This window comes from Saccopteryx leptura, chromosome 1 (genome assembly GCF_036850995.1).
Source record: "Saccopteryx leptura isolate mSacLep1 chromosome 1, mSacLep1_pri_phased_curated, whole genome shotgun sequence".
Classification (NCBI taxonomy): Eukaryota; Metazoa; Chordata; class Mammalia; order Chiroptera; family Emballonuridae; genus Saccopteryx; species Saccopteryx leptura.
This window is the reverse complement of record NC_089503.1, coordinates 220,157,022-220,180,163: the sequence shown is the minus strand read 5'-3', so window position 1 is coordinate 220,180,163 and position 23,142 is coordinate 220,157,022. Positions and strand designations below refer to the sequence as shown.

The 23,142-nt window shown below is 36.4% G+C and overlaps 1 protein-coding gene across 6 annotated transcripts in view; it reads left to right on the top strand.

The window, feature by feature from the left end:
* FBXW7 (F-box and WD repeat domain containing 7) overlaps positions 1 to 23,142 on the top strand; it is a 178,849-nt gene that overhangs the window by 72,864 nt on the left and 82,843 nt on the right. For 2 of the 6 annotated variants that reach the window (XM_066386530.1, XM_066386544.1), the window contains one exon: positions 18,378 to 18,944. In XM_066386530.1, the coding sequence (XP_066242627.1) occupies positions 18,447 to 18,944 (498 nt within the window). In that variant the 5' untranslated portion in view covers positions 18,378 to 18,446. Of the gene's footprint in view, positions 1 to 16,969; positions 17,044 to 17,671; positions 17,722 to 18,377; positions 18,975 to 23,142 lie in introns of those variants that run through there. The other 4 variants (XM_066386529.1, XM_066386525.1, XM_066386546.1 and 1 more) reach the window with 4 other exon arrangements.

The following is a 23,142-nucleotide window of genomic DNA, read 5'->3' as shown; positions in this document are numbered from 1 at the left end:
CGCCCGGGCCATCTTTGCTCCAATGGAGCCTTGGCTGCGGGAGGGGAAGAGAGAGACAGAGAGGAAGGAGGGGGTGGTGGTGGAGAAGCAAATGGGCGCCTCTCCTATGTGCCCTGGCCGGGAATCGAACCCGGGTCCCCCGCACGCCAGGCCAACGCTCTACCGCTGAGCCAACCAGCCAGGGCCATAACTTTCTTATTTGAAAGCATCAGATTCTTAGACCTTTTCACTTTTATCACTAAATAGAAAGATCTTCCCTACCCCACTTTTTAAAATGGTTATTACAATAGTTTACCCCTTTTTTTTTTAACCTAGAGAGTTACCAGATATGCAACGATGAGTGGAGAACTAAAAACCTGCTCTGATTCTAGTCTCCTGGGCTTGCTGAACGGTTTGCTCCCAGATAGCAATGTGTTAATGGGCTCAAATTTATGTCACAACTAAGTAACAAATCGCTACATATCATAAATCTGTAGTGTCAGAACCTCAAATATTAAATCTAACAGTGTTCACAGTCATCTATCTTGTTATTAGGCAAATAAAGCAACTTGAACATCAAATGGATGTCATGTATTCTAGAATAATTAAGATTTTTTTCTTAAAATTTAAAATAAAGCCAGTGTTCATTGACTTGCAGATCATTGTTTTGACATCAATTGACTGTGTAGATAAGTCACCGAGGGTTTTTGTTAAAAATGCAAATCATGATTAGGTAGATCTGGAGTGAGGTTTTGTTTTTCTAACAAGCTTCCAGGTGATGCCAGCATTGCTGGTGGAAGACCAGATTTTGAATAGCATGGCTGTACTTGTCATTTCTAATTGCTGTTCTTCATTTCTGCCAGAATAATCTTTTTAATGCATAGATATGACAGTGTCAGCTTTCTGCTTATAGCCCTTTGGTGACTCCCACTCTCAAGTTCATGCTCTTTATCATGACACTCCAAGATTTTCACTTTCTTTTTTTTAAGATTTCACTTATTGATTTTAGAGAGAAGAGAGAGATACAGAAAGGGGGGAGGAACAGGAAGCATCAAATGGTAGTAGTTGCTTCCCATATGTGCCTGGATCTGGAAGCCCAGGGTTTCAAAACCTCAGCGTTCCAGGTTGATGCTCTACTCACTGCGCCACCACAGGTCAGGCTCAATACTCATTTAAACTATTATATTCTTTGTAAAATTATCCAAGGCTGCTCTACAATGAGTTAATTATGACTTCTGTTCCTAGCAGTAAGGCAGTAAATAAAGCTAGCTAGATTTATTTAAACACAGTATTGAAATGAAAAGAAAAAAATTCACAGTAAGTCTAAGAACAAGAGACCCCTGGGAGCTAAGAGTGGGAAAGGCCAACTTACTTGTGTAGTGGAGGTTGGGGTACAAAGCCTAGAGTTTCTAATTTAAGGGCTGCCTCAAGTGCCGGTGACAAAGAGATGAGTTAGAAAGAAGGTCACACACTGCAAGGTATCTAATGTGAGATCCCTATGTAAAAAGCTTCTAATCCTCACAATACTGTCATCCTGTGAGATAGACGTACCATTTTCAGTCTTTCTTTGCCGATGAGGTAACATATTTAAAGGTGGGAATAGAGGAGGGTGCAGGGGAGTCAATGGTGCTGGAAGGACACTTGAAGCGGGGTGGTGAGCGCGGTGCAGTGTACAGATAATGTATAATGGAATGGAAAACCTGAAACCTGTCATTTTATTAACCAGTGTCACCCCAACAAATTCAATTAAAAATATTTTTAAATTGTGATCAATACAACAACTAAAATTTATTTTAAGTATATATTTTTAAAGACATTCATTAATTTGCTGCAGGATACATAATGCAGTGGTGGTAGAATGAGAATTTGCACTGTCATCTAACTACTGAACTTGGGCTCTTCACCACTAGGTTTTATGACCTTAATTTTTTGCAGCTGTATCATTCTCTATTTGGCTTTGATGTTATACTGAAATGATCTATTTCTTAATGTTCTTCACTAATACTATTCCTTATTCTTACCTTGGATATAAAACCATCAGCTTTGCTGGAGCCAGAAATAGTTTGTCTTAGACCACACTACTGTGGGGTTTCCACTGCCCTGGGATACAGTCAGGAAGACAGAGGTTCAGAGGGACAATTTTATAAAGAAGGGTACTGCTTGAGAGGCAACACAGCGCAGTTTCTGAACTTCATTTCTTCATCTGCAGAATAGACTGTACATCATAAGTTTGTTTTGACAGAGAAATCAGGTTTCATATGTAAAACATTTAGCAAGGCCTGGCATAAAGTAAGATTCAATAAATAGATGGCAATTATTATTTTGCAGTTGTGTTGAGAATTGTTAAAGAAGTAAGATGATAAAGTTGGTAAATAGTTTCTTTGGGTTAGGCAAGACAATTCAATTTCATTGTTTTGTCTAAAATCAGTTATAAATAGAAACCATCAAAATACTTATAAGTATGTACAGAGCTACATTTACAGATTCAGATATAGCTTTAAGAGCACTTCATTACTAGTAAGCAAAAGCAATTAAAAGTATGTGTATGAGTTTTTGGGTGTGGGGTGCTGGTACTAATTACTGAAGCCCTTTGGTCCTGAAGGGGGCCTAGAACAAATAATCATAGTCTTTTTCTTTGCTGGGGGAACCTTCCAGTCCGCCCCCCCCCCACCCCAGCATAGACCCACTGCCTGTGGCTCCTATTGGAAGAAAGGCAATGTTTAGTGGTCTGAGAAAGGAAAGTGGTCTCTATCTTTAAAAAGGCTTTTATATGGAAAAAATAGTTGCAGTGTTGTCAGGTTTCCATCACCTGTGCCTTTTCTTTCTCCTGCTGCTGCATGGTCCTTATTATGCCATGTTGATGGAATACAGGTTGGCCTAGTGAAATGAACATAAACCTTGGCTCAGACATACCTGAATTTCAAACATGTTACTAAATCTTACTAACCATAAAGGTGACCTTAATCTAAGTTTGTTTTCCGTTTTGTAAAATGGGAATCATTACCTCAGGGTTCTTTATTAAATGAATATGCTGTAGCTAGCATAGTGTTGGTCTCCAGCAACTCTGTAAATGTTTGCTGATTACATGAATGCAGTGGAAGCATATTCTTTGCTAATATTTTGGTTTCTATATCTCAAGTCTCGTTTTTGAATTACTGCAATAGAAGGCATAATTATATTATTATTCTTTTGAGTTAGCACTCTGCTTCGTCTAGGTGAGAGGAAGAACTTCAGAATGAGAGAATCCTGTCAAGAAACATGAAGCTCTAAGAAATATTTCTCCTAATAAATCTGAAAACCAGGAGTTTTGGAGAGCAGTGAGCATGGTTATTGTCTTCCCGGTTATTTGAATGACTGAGTTTAGTGGTAAGATCCTTAGGCAGTCCTCATTGTGATAAGGAATTCCAGTTGTGACCAACCCACAATGCTTCCTCTTAGTGTTAGATTGAGTGTACAACACAGCATTGTTTGTACTGAAATTGAGGGTGTTTAGAAGTTTGAGAGTGTTTTACAACTACTGCCTTGTTAGGTTTGTCCAGAAATACTGTTCTATAACCTGAAAAATTTTAAAAATTTCTTCTCTGAAAAATAACAGATAATTACATAAGGGATCTAGTTAACTGATTTAATCATCATGACAGTGTTGCTTTATTTCTATGTGTATAGAGAAGATCTTTGTAAGGAAAATCATGATACTTCTTACAATTTAAAAAATAATAGCTCTCAGTGTTTACTAAGAAAGAAAGGAAAGGAAAGAAATAAAGGAAGAAAGAGGAATAGTTTTAAGTGGATTATAAGTGTTTCTTGATGTTAGAATTATGTATTAGATGGGTTTCTTGGGGATTTTCTTGGTGGTAGTGATGGATTTTGTGTGTGTGTGTTTTGTTTTTCAGTCAATGTAATATTGACAGAGATATTGGTGGGCAGTTCATTGAAGAATTGAAGTTTATTTTACCTGGTTCTGTAGTTTGAAAACAATTATATACATAAAGGTTTTTTAAAATATTTTTTTTGGCTGAGGGCTTATGTCTTTTGGTCAGCATTGCATCTCCAGTGCCTGGCTCATGGTAGAGTTTAAGGATTTCTCTTTTTCAATTTAAATACACATTTTCTGAAACTATGCTGGGTGTAGTACAATCAGGCGGTATCTTCCCTCAATACGTCCACTCGACCTCTGGCCATGGATTTAAAGAGGAAGATGTAAGTCTGTGAGTATTGATTCTCTGGCATATTCACTTAAATGAGGTAATTGTTTTGCCTCAGAGAGGAAGAAAGGCTCTCTGGGCAGGAGTTACCTGAATTCTAATAGCACATACACCGACTGAAACCTCCCAGGAGCCCAGGCACGGGACATCAGGCAGTAAGCAAGTGAGAATAGGATTCTTAAACTTAAAAAGCAGATCACAAGAAGGCAGTTTTTTCCCTTGTGCTATCCAGTGGTTGCTATGTTCAAGTTAAGCTTATTAAGATGGGAACCCTATTAAAAAAAGAATCACTAGTTCAGGCAGGAATTTTCTATATTACAGTTTTCTGAACTTCAAAACCTTCTTGTAAAATGATAGTGAGGCAGAGTAGAGGCCAAAGCTAAAAGAAGTTGAGTCAGTACTTGCTCATTTTGATGGTGTTCAGATTTTCCTTAAAGATGATGAGTTATTTCTGAAATATAGTGGATTTTGGTTTTCTGTGTTCCTGTGATTATTGGTTCCTTGTTAAGGTAGTAGCTTCAGATATTGTTCCTTCTAGTACAGTAGTTTATGTGGCCCTGTCATAGTCTTCATTCAGAATTCTCTCTACCTGCTTCCTTTCACAATGCTGCCTCTTCAATACCAGGAGTTGTGGTCTCTGGGAAAACTGCCACTTTGCCTGTTGAAGTGGAAAAAACAGTATTCTGGGCTTTTATCCTGATTCTCTGATGTGATTGTATCTGGTATTTTCTCCCTTTTTTTGTAAGTAGAAGAGGGGGGAAGCAAGACTTGTACTTTCCAATTTCAGCATACTTGTGACACAGAGGAATAGAATTCTGAGTGCGGGAAGGTGGCTTACATTGTCAGATGGGTTTAATAAACAGTGAACAAACATATCAAGAGAAGAAAACATCATCTGCAAAGGTATAGACATATGAGAACTATAGCTTATTGATAGAATACAAGTAGGTCAATATTGTTGCATAATGTACAGTTTAAGACAAACCAGTGTGTATTGAAGAAGGATCGAAGTGAGACCAAATTAGGAACATCTTGTATGCTGTGTTTTAGGAGTTTAGGCTTTATTCTGTAAAATAATAATTTATAAAAGTTCTGCAGGGTCACTCAGGGGTTGCCAATTATCTGTGCACACTCTCTTCTTCTCCGCCCTCCTGACCTGCCTTCCAAGCTCACCCCTCACCTGTTTGATATTTTGCCTTCATTGAGCGAATGATTTGGCATGTAAAAAGTTTGGCAACTGCCACAAAAGTGCTGACGTTTCTTGTTCAGGCAGCAGTCTAGAGAGGAGATGGTAGGGGTGGGAGACAAAAGGTAGGGAGAATAGTAGGATGCTATTCAGGTAGGTTGAGCAAGAGACCTATCGTATCTGCTTATTAAATAGTACCAGAGAAGTGGGATGATTGTAGAGCTACTGAAGAGGGAGACTAGGAGGACTTAGTGATGATATGAGTGAGTGACCGAAGTGAAGGGACAAGGCAAAAGTAGTTTGTAACAGATAATGGGAACCAGAATGACTCTCACTTTCTCCCCTCCCCCCTTGTTTAACTTTCAGAAAAGTTCCAAGCACAGTACTAAGTAATTATATTGCCCTAGAACCATTTGATAAGTTGCCAGCATGACACACCATCTATCTTCCCCAAACACTTGAGTATGCATTTCTTGTAAACAAGGACATTCTCCTGCATAATCACAATATAACCGTTAAAATCAGGATGCTGACGTTGATATATGAGATATTCTATCCTCAGGCCCCATTTGAGTTTCACCGTTTGTTCAAATAATATCTCATATAACAAAGATTTCATTCAGAATCATGAGTTACATTTAGTTATCATGTATCTGGAATAGTTCTTTGATCTTTTCTTTCATTTCTGTGACACTTTTGAAGATTATAGGGCGGTCGTTTTGAACAAGGAACCTTAATTTGGGCTTGTCTGATGTTTCCTCATTAGTGGATTTGGGTTGTGCATCATTGGCAGGAATATCACAGGAGTGATGCTATGTTACTCTTATTGCTCCCTGTTAGGTAAACATAATTTCAGTTTATCCCGTCAGTGACGTTTACATTCAGCCTTTCTCAATCTTTTCGCACTGTGGGAACACATAAAATAATTTTATGATCTTGAGAACACCTACATAAAAATTATGATATCTGCAGCTCATAATACCTTAACATGATCAGTAAATTGTAGCTGTAGTAATTGATAATTGTCAGTGCTCTTTTGAGTAGAGAATACTCTTTTTCTGTGGATCTGTTTATATTGGCAAATTCATTAGCCTCCTTTTCTGTGTGGTCCCCCTTCCCACAAAGGATACCAATGGTAATACAAGTTACAGCAAGTGGAGAAACTCTAGTATTTCCTTTCTTACTTTACTATTTAATCTTTTTTATGTTCTCCAAGTAGGCCTTATGACAGATTTCTACTACATGAAATCCAAATGAGATACCAAACATGCAAGAATAGTTTCCACCCATATTTGACACTAAAAATAACATTTTAGCCAATTTTTCTGGGGGGAAAATGCAGTCCCCTGGTACTTAAGCTTAGTTTACTTTTCTTGGAATTAATCTTTTTTACATTTCCATAAACTTACAAGCTCAAAAGAAATGTAAAAAGTTTGCATAACTAGCTTGAGCCAAAATGGGACCTAATTTTTCTTAATGTAGCCTCAGCAGATTTAATTTAAATAAAGGTTGTAAATTTATTTTAATGTTTTTACACTAAGAAAAATTTACTGACAATGTTGAGTAAATAGTAACTCTAGTAAAACTGTAAGTCAAAGCAATATGAATAAAAATATTGCCTAGGTATAATTTTATACAAGACTTTGAAAAAAACATTTTCTTATATAGTCAATAATATTATAATAATGATGAGTGGTATCAGGTGGATACTAGAATCATCAGGGAATCACTTCATAAATTGTGTAATTGTCTAAGCACTGTGCTGTACACCTGAAACTAATATAAAATAATTTTGAATGTCAACTGTAATTGAAAAAAATTAAAAGAAAACATTTTCTTACTCAATGATATGATCAGGCTCAAATGTAGGCCGAACAATTAGATTATGTTTTTATAAGCATTTATATGTGTGTGTGTGTGTGTGTGTGTGTGTGTGTGTGTAATGTTTTGTATTTTAAAAATAAACATTGTATTTACCTCCTGTGCTTGTTCTTTGCTTCACAAATATCAACTCGGGGTTAAAAACATGAGATAAGCGAACACATACAAATTTCCTTTTCAACTGAAATGAGACCATTTCTTAGCTTTTGCTTGACATTTATTAATAAGAAAAAGATTGTACAAGTATGTGAGGAGTTAAGAATTGATGCGTAATGTTCATTGTTTTCCTACAAATAGCAGGGTATTCTTTTCTTCACAAAAATCGGGAACTTGTCTGGGACAAATCAGTAATGCTTACCTGAACATATAAGACCACAAGCTCTTCTTTATTCTTCAGTGAAATTCTCACAATCAGGAGATTCACCAGTGAGACACTTGTGGTAAAAGGGAAAAAAACTGTTCAGTGTTTTTCTGCAGCTTCTCTAGGTGGTTTCTCTAGGTAGGACCTGGGACTTGCTGATACCTTCTACTCTCAACCCCAAGCAGCAGAGGACACAGCTCAAGATTTTCTTTTTTAACATGATGTTTTCCAAAAGTTCATTTTCATTTTAAATCTAAGAATCTTGTTTCTTGAAGTCAAAAACATTTTCTTCATACTTCGTGGGGACTGAAGAGAACGTGCTACACTGGCTAGGTTCTGCAGCCATTCTTCGTCATCAGAGTAGTCAACAAACATCTAGCCTTCTGTTGTCTTAAAGGGCCCCCTTTCAGCTCAGATTCCCTGTGGAGAGTTTTTCCTTTGCTAGCCACTGGATTTCTTTAGGTAGTAGGAGATGTTCTTTAAACATTCTTAAGTGAAGATGACCTTTGTTTAATGAAGTTAACCATTTTATAGTGTGTTCCAGAACCTTTTTATTTCATCTCAAAGAGTTTTTGACACCAAAGTACATGGATGCCCTCTGAGTCAGTTCAGGTCCCCAGAGAAAACAGATGTCAACACAAGATTTGATGTTCTGGGAATCCACCATGCAGAGTTGGTTATTGGAGCAGTCTCACCATGTTTGGTCATTTGCTGGGAGAAGCCTACAGGAAACCTGGCCAGGTGTGAATATTGCTGTGGGTTCCTAGATGAGGGAGCTGGGGGCTTTCATGTTCTGTCAAAGGGATATAAAGCAGGGCACCACTATGGTGAACCATACCTTCCTCATCCCATTTGGGCTTTGACATCATCCCGCTGTGTGGACACTTTTCTTACCCTGCTCACGTTTGGCACCCCCAAACAGATGTTTTTTTTTTGTCTTTGACCAGGAGTTGGATCACTTTTCATCCTTCTCATTGTCAGGCTTTGGCACCCCATGCTGGTGGTCTGTCTCTGCCCCTTTCCTCCATATGAGATCCTCCTCACTCTGCTTGGACTCACCGCACCGCTGGAATCGTACCATACTCCCCACACATATATACATCTTGTTTGGCCTCACCTACTGGCTTTAGCACTTAATTGTTGAGGGAAGGCATAGTATGAGGGGAAGGAAGAGCCATCCGGTGTTCTTAGGTCTGTAACTAGGTAGAATATGGTTCTATTTAGTGATGTAGAGAAAACAAGAGGAAGGTCTAAGAACAAATTTGGGTCTCAGGAGTGAGTGAGAGAGAGAGAGAGAGAGAAAGAGAGTGTATGTGTGTGTATAGGAGTTTGGTTTTTAAAATAATGAATTTAGGGTGACTATGGAGCATCTTGATAAAACTAATGGGCTCAGGAGAGGAGTTTGGTGGAGATAACAGAATTGTCCTGTGCCTCTATGTGACAGGAGAAACTGCCGAGGTGGAGCCGGCATGGAGATCAAGGGTGCTGCCTGGAGGATGATGCCAGGAAGGGGGTGACATCAGGGACACTGTGGGGCAAGAGAGTTGTAAAGGAGAGGGCTTGTCCAACAAGGTAAAAAGCTACAACAATGGTAAAAGATTCATTGGCCTTTAGCAACCAGTTTAAAATTAATTATGGAGTAATCCCAGATTGCAGAGTTAGTGGAATTGAATGGGAATGAGGAATTAAATTTACCCCAAACACAAATATGTATTATAAGTAAAAAACAGGTACTGTCATGTGGACTGAAGAATAGTGTTTTGTGTCTTTTCTAGTAAAGATGTATATGATTGATGATGCATGTGGATTTAAAATTTTCAGTTCAAAACCATAAAACTGGAATACTTGCTGTTTGGATGATAACATTCTCCATATTGTTCATTTTATGTTGATTTAGTTAATCTGCATTACCAAGGATCTGTTCAGCCAATTCTGCAGTCCCTAGAACGTTTTCACATTAAGTCCTGTACATGATTGCTTAGTTACTTGCCAAGTAGGAGCTGTGGGACTAGAATTACTCCAAAAATTGTGTTGTTTAGAAGCATTGCTCTTTTTAATCTCATGTTTGCTTTTTATAGCGTGTGTTAAAAATAACAAGAAATTTGATAAAGAGATAAAAATTATTTTAATGACTTAGAAGATAGTTTATAGTAAATGTTAAGATACATTTACATACTACTCAGCCATAAGAAATGATGACATCAGATCATTTATAGCAAAATGGTGGGATCTTGATAACATTATACGAAGCAAAATAAGTAAATCAGAAAAAACTAGGAACTGCATTATTCCAAACGTAGGTGGGACATAAAAGTGAAACTAAGAGACATTGATAAGAGTGTGGTGGTTATGGGGGGAGGGGGGAAAGGGAGAGGGAAAGGGGGAGGGGGAGAGGCACAAAGAAAACTAGATAGAAGGTGACAGAGGACAATCTGACTTTGGGTGATGGGTATGCAACATAATTGAAAGACAAGATAACCTGGACTTGTTATCTTTGAATATATGTATCCTGATTTATTGATGTTGCCCCATTAAAAAAATAAAATTGTTATATATATATATAAAAAAGATACATTTACACCTTATCAATTTCAAAAGTAGTACAGATGACTTGTTTAGTATAGACTCCAACTTAAAAATCTGTTTAAGGAAATTGATATTCTATTTGTGGCCTGCTTTGAAGTTCTTCTCTGGTGGAGAAAGAATATTCACCACCTGACTGGTTTTAAAAAGATTTAAAAATTATCTACTCACCTAGCGTTTTGAGGACATCCTGAGCCAAGCATTTTTGTAGGTGCTGAAGATAACAGTGGTGAAAAGGCAAGTCTCTTTCCTGGTGGAGCTTAAGTTCCAGTGGGAAGAGACAGATAATGAGATAGATAGGCACGTATACAGCAGGCACTATTCCAGTGCTCTAGCATGGTGCTGTGAAGAAGGGTAAACCAGGGTGAGGAGAAAAGGGAATGTGGTGCAGGGGAATTATTATTTTAAACATGATGATTAGGGAAAATGACACTGAATAGGAGATATTTGAACATAGTCCTGATGGAAGTAGTGGGAGGAACTAGGCAGATACATGTGGGAGAGGATGTAGGCAGAGGAGATAGAGAACCAGTGCAAAGACTCTGAGGTAGCAACATATTTTCCTCCTTAGGAAAGAACAAGGACCGCCTGATCAGGTGGTGGTGCAGTGGATAGAGTGTCAGACTGGGATGGAGAGGACCCAGGTTCAAGACACTGAGGTCGCCAGCTTGAGCGCGGGCTCATCTGGTTTGAGCAAGGCTCACCAGCTTGGACCCAAGGTCACTGGCTCGAGCAAGGGGTTACTCGGTCTGCTGTAGCCCCACAGTCAAGGCACATATGAGAAAGCAATCCATGAACAACTAAGGTGTTGCAACGCGCAACGAAAAACTAATGATTGATGCTTCTCATCTCTCCATTCCTGTCTGTCTGTCCCTGTCTATCCCTCTCTCTGACTCTCTCTGTCTCTGTAAAAATAAATGAATGAATGAATGAATGAATGAATGAAAGAAAGAAAGAAAGAAAGAAAGAGGACAGAAATGGGGGAAAGTGGAAAAGAGAATAGTAGAATATGAGCTCTGAAGGGTGGGATATGTGTAGATTATATAGGACCTAACAGGGAATCATAAAAAAAAAATTACTTTTGTTCAGAGTGAGATTTGAGGCTTTTCATTAGGTTTTGAGTAAGCAGAGTGATCTGACTTATCATGTATTCCAGATACTGAGTACTAATCAGTTTGACCATAATAATTCACAAATAAATGGTTAATTCGGAGTATAGAGAGTTACAATATGAAGTCAGAGTTACAATAGGAAATGAAGTGGTGTGGCCAGAAGTGGATTACTGTTGAATAGGGAAACTCTTAGGTTTCAGCAAACATCCTAAACTCCTTGCAGAATGTGGTTCCAAGCTTTGAGTTAGTCTGATGATGGATAGGTACAGTGTGGTTTCTTTTTTGCTATCTTTGTCTTAAAGCTTCTTAAATGACTTTTTAGCTCAAACCTAATGGATCCTGCCTGCCATATAACTTCTGAAAATGTTAATATTGCACAGTCATTTGGAGGCTTTGGCAATTTACTTAAGTGTCTGCTATGATTTCAAGGGCAATCTTTTCCTCAGATTTTTGTTTTGAGGCTCTGATACAGGTTTTGGAGCTCAGTTTGTTTATACTGTGATATTGTGTAACTATGCTCTCTTTGATTCCTTTAAGCATTCTGACTCATTTTTTAAAAGATTTTATTTATCCATTTTATTGGAGGGGGGGGGGAGAGATAGAGAGAACAGGGGGATGAGCAGGAAGCATCAACTCCCATATGTGCCTTGACCAGGCAAGCCCAGGGTTTTGAACCGGCAACCTCATTCCAGGTCGACGCTTTATCCACTGCGCCACCACAGGTCAGGCCCCTTTAAGCATTCTAAGATGAGAAGTTCAAATGATTTGAGATAGTCGAAGGTCTTTTAAAATCAAAGTTCATAAGGAATTAGTTGAAAGGTTTGTGAGAAACTGGTTTAAAAAATAAAAGCACTGAAATTAGGTCTGAAGTATCATGGAGTCAATAGATATAATGTTTAAAGGTTACCCTGTATTTTGTAAGATTTGGAAAAAGACATGGAGTAGTTCTGTTTTACCTAAATAATGTTAATTTTTAAGAGTAAAATTATTATAATACTCCATCTTGGAGATGGAGCTGATTATAAGTGTCTCCTATGTTAGGTACCCTTAGGTTAGGACCTCTCGGGACTTCACCCTACAGTGGAAGATGCTGCCACAAGAACGCTGTTCTCCCCACTTACAAAAGGAAAAGTAATCCAAAGATTACTTTGTACAAAGTCCGCCTTTATTGTATATGGACTATCTGAAATTTTTATTTATTTGAAGAATTTAGTGATGAATATATATATTGGAGCTTTTAACTTTTCTAATAATTTATCCTTTGTTAGATTGCCAGAATCATACCAGTTGGCAATGCCATGGTTTCTTCATTGATAGGTCAGAATACTGTGTGAATCTTGCATTGCATCAGTGCTCTGTCTAGAGGATTTAGATAAGTGGGGACAGTCCATCCTAATTATTTGCAGATTCTATATTTGCAGATTCACCTGTTCACTAAAATTATTTATAACACCAAATAAGTACTTGTGGTCCTTTTACACTCATTTATGGACACACCCTGTGCACAGAGGGTAAAAACATTTTTCACCTGGCACTCATATTCCAGATAAGGTCCAACTAGGTAACACTGCTTTCTTGGTTCAGCTCTCATATTATAAATGTGTCCTTTTCCTAGTCCATTTAGTGAAACCTTTTTCAGTAAAAGCTTTTTTTTTTTTTTTTTTTTTTTTTTTGCTTTTATTGGTGTTTAAAATGGCCCCCAAGCCGTGATGAGGTGCTGTCTAGTGTTGTGCTCTGCCTTGTGGAGAACATACATGTGTTAGATACGCTTTGTTCAGACAGGAGTTATAATGCTGTTGACCTGTGAGTTCAGAGTTACCGAGTCAGAAATATATTTTAAACAGCATATCTTTAAGATAGAAATCCACATTTAAAAACCTCATGTATAGATCTGTTGGTAAAAATGTCATTATTAGAGGCTTACAGAAACTTAACTCTGTGTTTCTTCTATGAGCAATGACTCAGTGTTTGTGGCAACTTTATAGAACACAGTTATTGTAAATAATGAGAATAGACTGTGTTAGGTATCTAAAACATTTCATTATTCCGTCGCTGAAATCCTTGTTTTGGGTCTGTTTAAACACATGTATACAGAGCTGTAATGTAAAATCTAATTTTACTATGAGTTCTGGTCAGGGTAAAAGCCATTGTAAAGAAGTGTTTCCAAATATTAGCCTCTAGAAAAGTGCTCAGCAAATACTTGTTTTAGAGTAATAATTTTTGAAGATTGTAGTGATTCTGGTTTGGAAAAGAAGGCAGTATCAATGTTAGAGAATATATTCTAGAATTTTGTCATATGTAGTTATGTAGACTGAGGCACATGAAAGAAAACTCTTTTTAGTGTCAATTTCTGGCCCCTGCTTTGCTAGAAGCTAGCAATCTCGAGAAATTTACTTAATCGTTTTGAGCCTCAATTTCTTGTCTGTGAAATGAAGAACATTTTTAATTTAAAATCTCTGTAGTTTTATCAGTATTACTTCTGATTTTGAATCACTTTCATTCTTATTCTGTCCAGTTGTCAAGCAAGTTGTACAATTTAATGTCAAAATGTATTAGCCATCAGACTGATTTTACTGACCTCCAGTGTGATCTCACTACTTACTTATAAAAACGTAACATTCGATATATCTTGACAATATATACTTCTACCAGTAAGAAGAAATGAAAGAATATTCTAGCATTTTACATTGATTTTTTTGGGGAAAGTATAGGATTCTGTTTGTTGATGTTTACATTTTATACGACATAGTATCTGAAATTATACAAGAAGTTTTCTTTAAAAAAGTTCAGAATGAGAAATTTAAAAGCAGGGATATGCATTCTTTTCATAATTCTTTATTAATTTTCCTGTATAGCAATTTCAAGTTTTAAATTACAGGTGCTTAATTTTTCTTTTTTAATGTTTCTGTGTAGACTTTTTATTTTATTTCATATTTTTTTGTGATAGAGACAGAGAGTGAGACTGAGAAAGAGACAGATAAGGCCAAACCGGAAGGGAGAGAGATGAGAAGCATCAATTCTTTGTTGCAGCACCTTAGTTGTTCATTGATAGATTTCTCATATGTGCCTTGACCAGAGGCTACAGCAGAGCGAGTAACCTCTTGCTCGAGCCAGTGACCTTGAGCTTTTAAGCCAGCAATCTTTGGGCTCAAGCCAGCGACACAGGGTCATGTCTATGATCTCACACTCAAGCCGGGGACCCTACGCTCAAGCTGGATGAGTCCGAACTCAAGCCTGTGACCTTGGGGTTTCGAACCTGGGTTCTCTGCACCCCAGTCTGACACTATCCACTGTGCCACTGCCTGGTCAGGCTATGTACACTATTTTTTAAATGGTATTTTTTACCCCTTAAAATATTTAGGAGTTAATTCTGATTTTTTATTAATTATTGGATAAATATTTATTACTATAATTTGGCCATCAGCTTATTTAATAGATTATTATTAGAACTAATTTCCTAGAAATACTGTTTGTGTTTAGCTTTAAATTTATAAATATCAACAGAAGGTGAAATTTCTCCCTAGTTTCTATATGTTCATTCCCATTTCCATTACCAAAATAGGTTAAAGAAATCCAAGGTGTATACTACTTGGAAAAATTTATATATGTCTATCATTAGATACTCTTCTAATATTTTGAAATTTTTGTCATCTGACTTTTAGCTGTATTGTTTATTTTATATTAGTTATGCTTTAAATCTGATTTTTCTTCTTGGATTTACCAATTTTGACCAGGTCTGTCTATAAAAATATGTATAATTTTGAGGGATGTTTACATGTCACACTGTAAATAAGAGTCAGTTAACTTTATTGACTTAAAATAAGACACTATCTTTTCTGGTCCCTTCCTCCCCCAAATATAACACTGAAGTTACACAATGAGAGTGATTTGAATTTTTATTGTTTAAATTGATAACAGAACTATTTATTGATGGCCTATTATGGTACTACTTTAGAAATGCCAGTAATAAATTTTCTATTTGTTGATAGGCTGACAGCTATTCTTTATAACTTGTCTTATGAACTTTGTTCTCATCTTTTCGGTTTCTAAGTCACTCTTAATATGTCATTAAACCTGTCTCAGTCTTGTTAAAGTGTGCTTGTCAGTTTGGGCACCCAAAGAGAAATTTGTTTGGGGCCTGTATTATCCCAGGCAGTGTCCTCAATTTCATGCTATTTTATGCATAAACATGCAAATGAAAAATGTCCTTATTAGTTTTAGGAAATCTACCCTTAGATACAGTTACTAAAGCAAGATTTTGATCCTCTCTTTCAAGAATACCCATGTATAAGAGATTCATCTTTATATAACTGAGATATTATATATACATATATTCACTTGTGATTTAGGTTAGTATTTTTCAATATCTTATTCTTAACCTGCTCTCTTGTGATGTTTTCATTTTTCCTTTGACATATATTAGCTGGTAAGATTTTGGTGACCTTTATTTTCTGGAGTTTATCTTCTGAAAACAATGGATATATTTAATGTGCTTTTTCTAAGGAACTCTACCTTCTGTCCTTGCTCAAAACTGATACTGTTATTTGTATTGATGGTTTTAGTCTATGCCAAATAGAAATTTTGTATTGTGTTTGCCTGAGTTGTAAATAAGAACCACTTGACTTTTAAAAGCCACATTTAAGATATACTACATCATGGTTTATTAGTTACATTTGATCATCAAAATCACAGGCACTAAGGAAAGTTCCCTTCCTTTCCTTGAGGACTATTTTATATCTCCTTCAAATTTCTAATACTTTCTCTTCTAAGATCACTTTCCGCTTATGACCTTGCTTCCTACTTTAACCAATTAAAAAAAGAAGAAGAATTGAGAAGGAAAATTCCAAAGATTTCCACCATTATAAAAATCTCACCTATTTTCAACTGTTTCCACATTGAGAACTACAGTAAAAAAAAAATAAATAAATGAATTTAAAGGACCTATAATGCTACTCTGCTTTGCCATCTGGTACCACAAATGACATATCCATTTTCCTAAAACTAGCTCTTCCACTTTTGAATTCTTTCTTATCCCCTTTTAATTAATAAGGGCCTTATCATTTCTTCTCTTTCTTGCATACATCATCAACTTTTTGTCACTATACAGATATGCTTCTAATTCTCCAATCTTATAGAATCAAAAATCTTCCCTACCAGTTTCCCATTTTCCCTACCAATTACCACTCCCTTACTCCCTTTTGCAGTAGACTTCTAACTTGTCCTCATTGACCATCTGTATTCTCTTTTCCCAGTCTCTCAATTCTACTTTAACGAGACTTCAGCTACCAAAAATTTCTCTTATTACTAGTGACTTCTGTGTTGCTGTAACCAGTGGTCAATTTTTTGTCTTCATCCCCTTGATCTGTCACAATAGTTGTTATTATTTACTTTCTCCTCTTGGATATGTTTCCTGTGGCTTCAGGGGTACCACTCATTCCTGATTTTCTTTCTTGGTCATCTTTGCTGGTACTCCTCTTCTTTCATGACATTGTACTTCCTCAGGGCTCGATTTTTGCAACACTCTTCTCTTTCTAAACTTAGTATTCCTAGTATAATTAGAATTCAAGAATACCCCCCTCCACACACAGTATAGCTTATTTTTTAGAAAGTGTAGATTATAGAAAATAAAATGAAATATTACTATTTTCAAACTGTCTTTCAGACTTTCTTGACTCTTTTTCAAAGCTTGCAATGAGAACTGTGGACCTTTTGGGGATCAACCATCTAGTGGCAAGGGTAGGAAAAATAATTAAGATTTTTATCTAAAGATCATTGTGATGTAATGTACTTACTCTTAATGTGTGAAAGAAATTGATATTGTATTTCACATATCTTGCAAATCTTAAAAGATATTTTAAAGGAATTTTATTTGAACTTGTGTTGTATGTTGACATTATTTGAACATGTCCATATAGATATCTTCAAAGGATGAAATTTAAGAATAATCATTATGAAAAGTTTGTCAGATCAAATTTTAGAGCCTATGTTAAAAATATAAAAATAAATATGCTTTATATAAAATTTGAAGAATATGGTAAAAAATAAATTTAAAGCATCTATAATACCACTGCCTAAATGCAGTTTGTAATTTGAAATATTGTCTTCTAGTCTTTAGTCTAAAAATCATGCTGTGATCATATACTTTCCTGCATTTTGCTCTAAGCATAATATAATACAAACATCCATGTTTTCACATTTTAAAAAATGAACATCATGTTTAGGGATTTCCCTGTTTCTATCCTATCTCATGAATTCCTTTGACTTGAACATTTAGGCTTACTTTTATGACATTTATTTTTACTTTTTGCTTTCATGGATAAAGCTGCAGTAAGCATCCTCTGCATAATTTTCTTTTCTGTTTTAGGATTACTTCCTTAGGATAGATTGCCAGAAGTGGAGTTACTGGGTCAGAGGGTATGATCTTACGAACTTTTTTCCTTTTATAAAAAAAATAAAATCTCTTTAGTTAATTTATTATCCAGTTGATTTGTATTCATTGTGAAAAGTGAAACTCATGATGATTGTACTTGGTACCTGGCAGAAAATTGTGGCTAAAGGCAAAGTTCTGTGATCAGAGAAGTTCAGGAAATTCTTACAGTAAGAAAGCCTTCTTTTTTCTTTTCTTTTCTTTTTTTTAAGAAAGCCTTTTTAACTTGGCTTACCTAAGCATTTCCTGAACTTAACTGAGCATTGGATTTTTTTGTGTGATATGCTTCTTAACATTTTTGTGGAAGTGTTATGAAAGATATAGTTTATGAAATACTGAACCAAAATTTAAAATTGTGTTTAGTGGTCAAAGCAACTAAATCTTCATCAAAAATTATTTTTTAAAAGGAGATTAAAATAAAGCTGTTTACTATGTGATTTTTGGGTATATCTTTATAAAGTCTCATAACTTTTCCAGTCTAAACTTTCTAAATTGATTCCTGAAGAGCATCTTAATTAGCCTCAGTGGCATCAAATACATTTTATAATCTTTAATAAAATGTGGAATATAGACATGAAATATAAAAGTAGAAGATTACATAGATTATACAAATCTTTTTGTCCCCCTTCCTTTTTCCCTACAGAATGTGAAAACCTTTGCATCTTCTGATAGTCTAGCCAAGGTCCAAGAAGTAGCAAGCTGGCTTTTGGAAATGAATCAGGAACTGCTCTCTGTGGGCAGCAAAAGACGACGAACTGGAGGCTCTCTGAGAGGTAACCCTTCCTCAAGCCAGGCAGATGAGGAACAGATGAATCGTGTGGTGGAGGAGGAACAGCAGCAGCAACAGCTAAGGCAAGAGGAGGAACACACCGTAAGGAACGGTCAAGTTGTCGGAGCAGACTTCAGGCCCGGAGACCAAAATGATTCCCAGCAAGGACAATTGGAAGAAAACAATAATCGCTTCATTTCAGTAGATGAGGACTCTTCAGGAAACCAAGAAGAACCAGAGGAAGATGAAGAACATGCTGGGGAACAAGATGAGGAGGATGAGGAGGAAGAGGAAATGGACCAGGAGAGTGATGATTTTGATCAGTCTGATGACAGTAGCAGGGAAGATGAACATACACATAGTAACAGTGTCACAAACTCCAGTAGTATCGTGGACCTGCCTATTCAACTCTCCTCCCCATTCTATACAAAGACAACAAAAGTGAGTATATGTAGTCTGGTGTGCACCTGAAATTTTACATATCCATATTAATTGTAATAAAAGTTTTCTCAGTTTCTCAGTCTTTGTATTACTGCAGATTTATGCTTTAGTTGTGTAGTAATAAAATGAACTATTTTTGTTTTACAGAAGGAATTAGAAAATATTAGAAATAGAAATAATGATAATGGGACAATCTTATCAAATGGAGGGAAAGTAATTGATTCTATTTATTATGATGAAAAATCACTAATATCATTTTTTAAAATATATTTTGTCCCTGGGGCAGAGGTTAGTAGGTTGTGTGGGGTAGAGCAGGTTGGGGTAAGACATGGTTTTTGTAAATCAAGTAGTAAAAATCTTTTCTTACTTACCAAGTGTGGCCTGTGGGGTGGCTGTGTTATCCCAAGGTGGTGTTCCCAGACAAGCGCTACCCAAAGCTACCTCAAATCAGTGTTGGTATTATGACGATTAAAATGTATCCTTTGTGTAAATAGTCTTCTCTTCATTATGTAGTTAAACAAGGTGAAACTACAGTTTTAATATTAATATTTGGTTGTTGATCAAATCTGAGTTGCTATTTTTAAAAGTTATAAAATACTAGATACTGACATATTTAAGATTAAACATTTTTCCTACAACAAGAATACATGATGCTATCTTCACTACTTGCTTTCCTCCAGGTTTTATAATTAAAATATTCAGGAACACCAGAATAATTGGTTTTCCTCTCTGAGTTTATTTCAGTGGAACATTGTTTACTTCTTCAACAATTTGAATGTTTGCTATATGGTAACATCATTTTGGTTGACATTTGACTGTAAGAGGTAGGAGGAGAAGATGTGAGAGGCTGAGATTTCCAACTTTTGTCAACTTTCTGCCTCTGCTTCCCATGCTTGCAGTTTTCCTTTCCCTTCCTGTCCCTGGGAGATGGCTCTGTTGTTACTGCCGCCTTGTCTCGTTTAGGTAGGACAGCCCATGGAGTTAGCCACAGACATACTTTAAAGGTGGCGATTAGACTTTCTAAACTGGAGGAATTGTGTCTACTTGGGGAGTTGCTCATTAGCCTAGTGCTGAGAAAACGTTCAATAGGATACAGTCGTTGGAGGCTGTGCCAGAGCTCAGGGACTGGAATACACTAACCAGTCATACTGTCACTGCTTTGGTATTATCTTTGCTACTAGACAGGCAGGGAGGTGCTGAAACGTTCAAGTCTGTCTGAGCTGCAAGGAGGAAGGGACTGGGCTGCTGTAGTACATTTGGTCTTCCCAGTGCTTGTTCTTTAGGGAGGCGTGTGTGCTTCTTTCCTCAAAACATTCCTGAATACTGTATCACTTAAAGTTGTGGTCGTGACCAGGGGTGGGATTGTGGAGAGAAAGAAGAAGCGTTATTACTCTACTACCCAGTTTTTCTATTGTATTTTCTCCTCTCATCCCATCAAAATATAGTCAGAATGAAATTATATAGTGTCTGGGCTTTGTTTCAAAATAATACCAAAGGGGAGGAGAACGAGGTGGGTATAGATTTCCCAGGAGTTACTAATTGTTGAAGCTGGATTGCAGGAATGTGAGGGTTCATGGGTATTATTAGCTCTAGTTTTTCAAGTCTGTTTAAAATTTTCCGTAATAAAATATGTTTAAGTTGTAAAGAAAGTGAATATACACACACATACATACACCCCCACCCCCACATACACACACATACACATACCACCACCACAAAAATCATAACCAAAGCTGGAAATGGGACTTTTCTTTACATACTTTAGTCTTATTGACTGGCTCTTAAGTAAGTGCTAACTTTCTCTAAACCTTGAATTTTATTTTCTATGAATTTTGGTGCTGTTGAAATGATAGAAAATTCGACCCTGGCCACTTAGCTCAGTGGTCAAATGTCAGCCTGGTGTATGGAAGTCCCAGGTTTGATTCCCAGTCAGAGCACACAGGAGAAGTGACCACCTGCTTCTCCCCACCTCTCTTCCCTTCCTGCAGCATGGCTCAACTGATCAAAGGAGCAAGTTGGGCCCGGGCATTGAGGATAGCTCCATGGCCTCACCTCAGGCAATGAAAGCTCGGTTGCTGAGCAACAGAACAGTGGCCCCAGATGGGCAGAGCATCAGCCCCAGACGGGCTTTGCTGGGTACATCCCAGTCGGGGCGCATTTCAGACTATCTCTCTGCTTTCTTGCCTCTCACTTGATTAAAAAATATATATAGGAAATTTAATAGGACATATTTTTTGCTGGAGTTAGAATTTTTTTTAATCAATATTTTAGGCAGTGTTGCTATCTAATAGTCTATTCAAAGAGGAGAGAAAGTAAATAGAAAAATAAACAAGGTATGTAACAACTTCTGTCCTTCTTCTCCCCTTTAGGCTTCAATGCCTATAGTTCTTTATGTTTGCATGCTTTCTGTTTCCTTATTTATCATTTGAAAATTAGATAAGTCATGAATATCCATGTAGAGTAGACTTATGAGTTAAACAATTCTTTGAAAAGGAACACTTTGACTCAACCAATAGCTTACTTATTTTATAGGCATTAAAATAAGTAATGTGTTGTAGTTTATCCTCTTACTCCTATTTGCTTATTTTTAAATTTTATAATGATCCATTGATTTAGCCTCATAAATAATATACAAAAAGATTTAACATCATCTCCTTTAACCTAACTTGACCTAGAATGATATGTCCTAGACAATGTAATAGTTGAATTGCTGTGTCATTTTTCTTCATCATGTGAAACTTAAACTCTTAAAACATATTTATTCCTAATTTCCCTACCTAGCCTGTCTGTAAGTTTAGATTTTATTTAGATGGTTTGATCTAAGAAGGAACTTCCCTCAAGTAGTTCCTTTTGTGGTTTCATCCATTTTATCATCCCTCATTCCAGGTGTTGAAGCTGTGCTTGAATCTCAGCCAGAGGGCTCTAACACTAACAGCCTTAGCCTTGCTTTGTTGGTGAGGCTCAGACCTTTCAAAGTGCAGTTTGCCCAGCTTCTATACCCATCCTGGATCTCCCTCAGGTTACTGTACCAAAGAGGGAGTTTATATCTCTTCTCTTTTTTCTAAGGGTAAAGTTGAAGGGATAGGGGTTTAGTATCTTACTGCATTATCTTATTTAAGGAAGAAGTTTAATCAAAACTAAGCCTTGCTGAACAGTGCAAAGCTGCCACTGATTTCTGTGACATTTTAAATTAAAAACCAGAAAACCATCTAGAAAAACAGATATTTTTCTAAAAGGAAAAGTCACCATATAATGAATGTTCAGTAGGAAACTTCCAGTACACAGGTTTGACAGATGCTGTATTTACTTTTTTCCTCAAAATGAAATTATAAAACAGAACTTTTTTAGATATGTATTATATATAGTACCTCCTTAAAAACAAACTCTATTGAATTTAAGTCATTTTGGTTACTTTTGAGTTGTGAATACAAAGTACTGTTTTGTACATACCAGCTCACAGCATATAGACTGTGTCCTGATAGCAGAAATAGATGTTCATATTTATATGTTGTGTACATATATACATATATGTGTGTATGCTTTTGATACAGTGTTTATTTTGAGGTCATTTGCCTCCATCAGTACAGCAAGAAGAATATAAAACTATTTAATTGCCAGGGCAGCAATGCCCTTCTACGTAAGTAGGATTTCAATCTGAAATTGGCCTGTTTTTGTTTTTGTTCATTTCTGAAACCCTTTTTCAGAATCATTCCCAGAGTACTTTACTTTTTCAATAACATTTTAAAAAAAATCACGTATTATTGTGTTTCTTAAAAAGAAAATGTTAGTCACCCATGTATATAAATGTGTTTAGTACAGTAAATATGGTAAAACTCTTATTTAGAATATTTTACTTTGGAGCAACTTTAAATTCTTGATCATTATACACATAAGAGTCTTCTACGAACATTACCCATGGCCACAGTTTCAAGTCTTCTTCAACTGTGACTTTTGAGAAGAGTAGAAGTATATAATCATTTTTTAAAATCCCATTTTTTAATGTTAATATGGGATTAACCTTCTACAGTTTTACCCAGCATACCTTTCAAATTTCATTTTTTGGCAATTTCTTAAATATACCTGTAGACAGCTAGACTGACTTATTCATCATTCCTGAACATGCTGTATATACAAATATGATATTAATGAAAAAATATAATTGTTGGTCCTTCTTTGCCTTGGTCATTTCTTTAAAAGC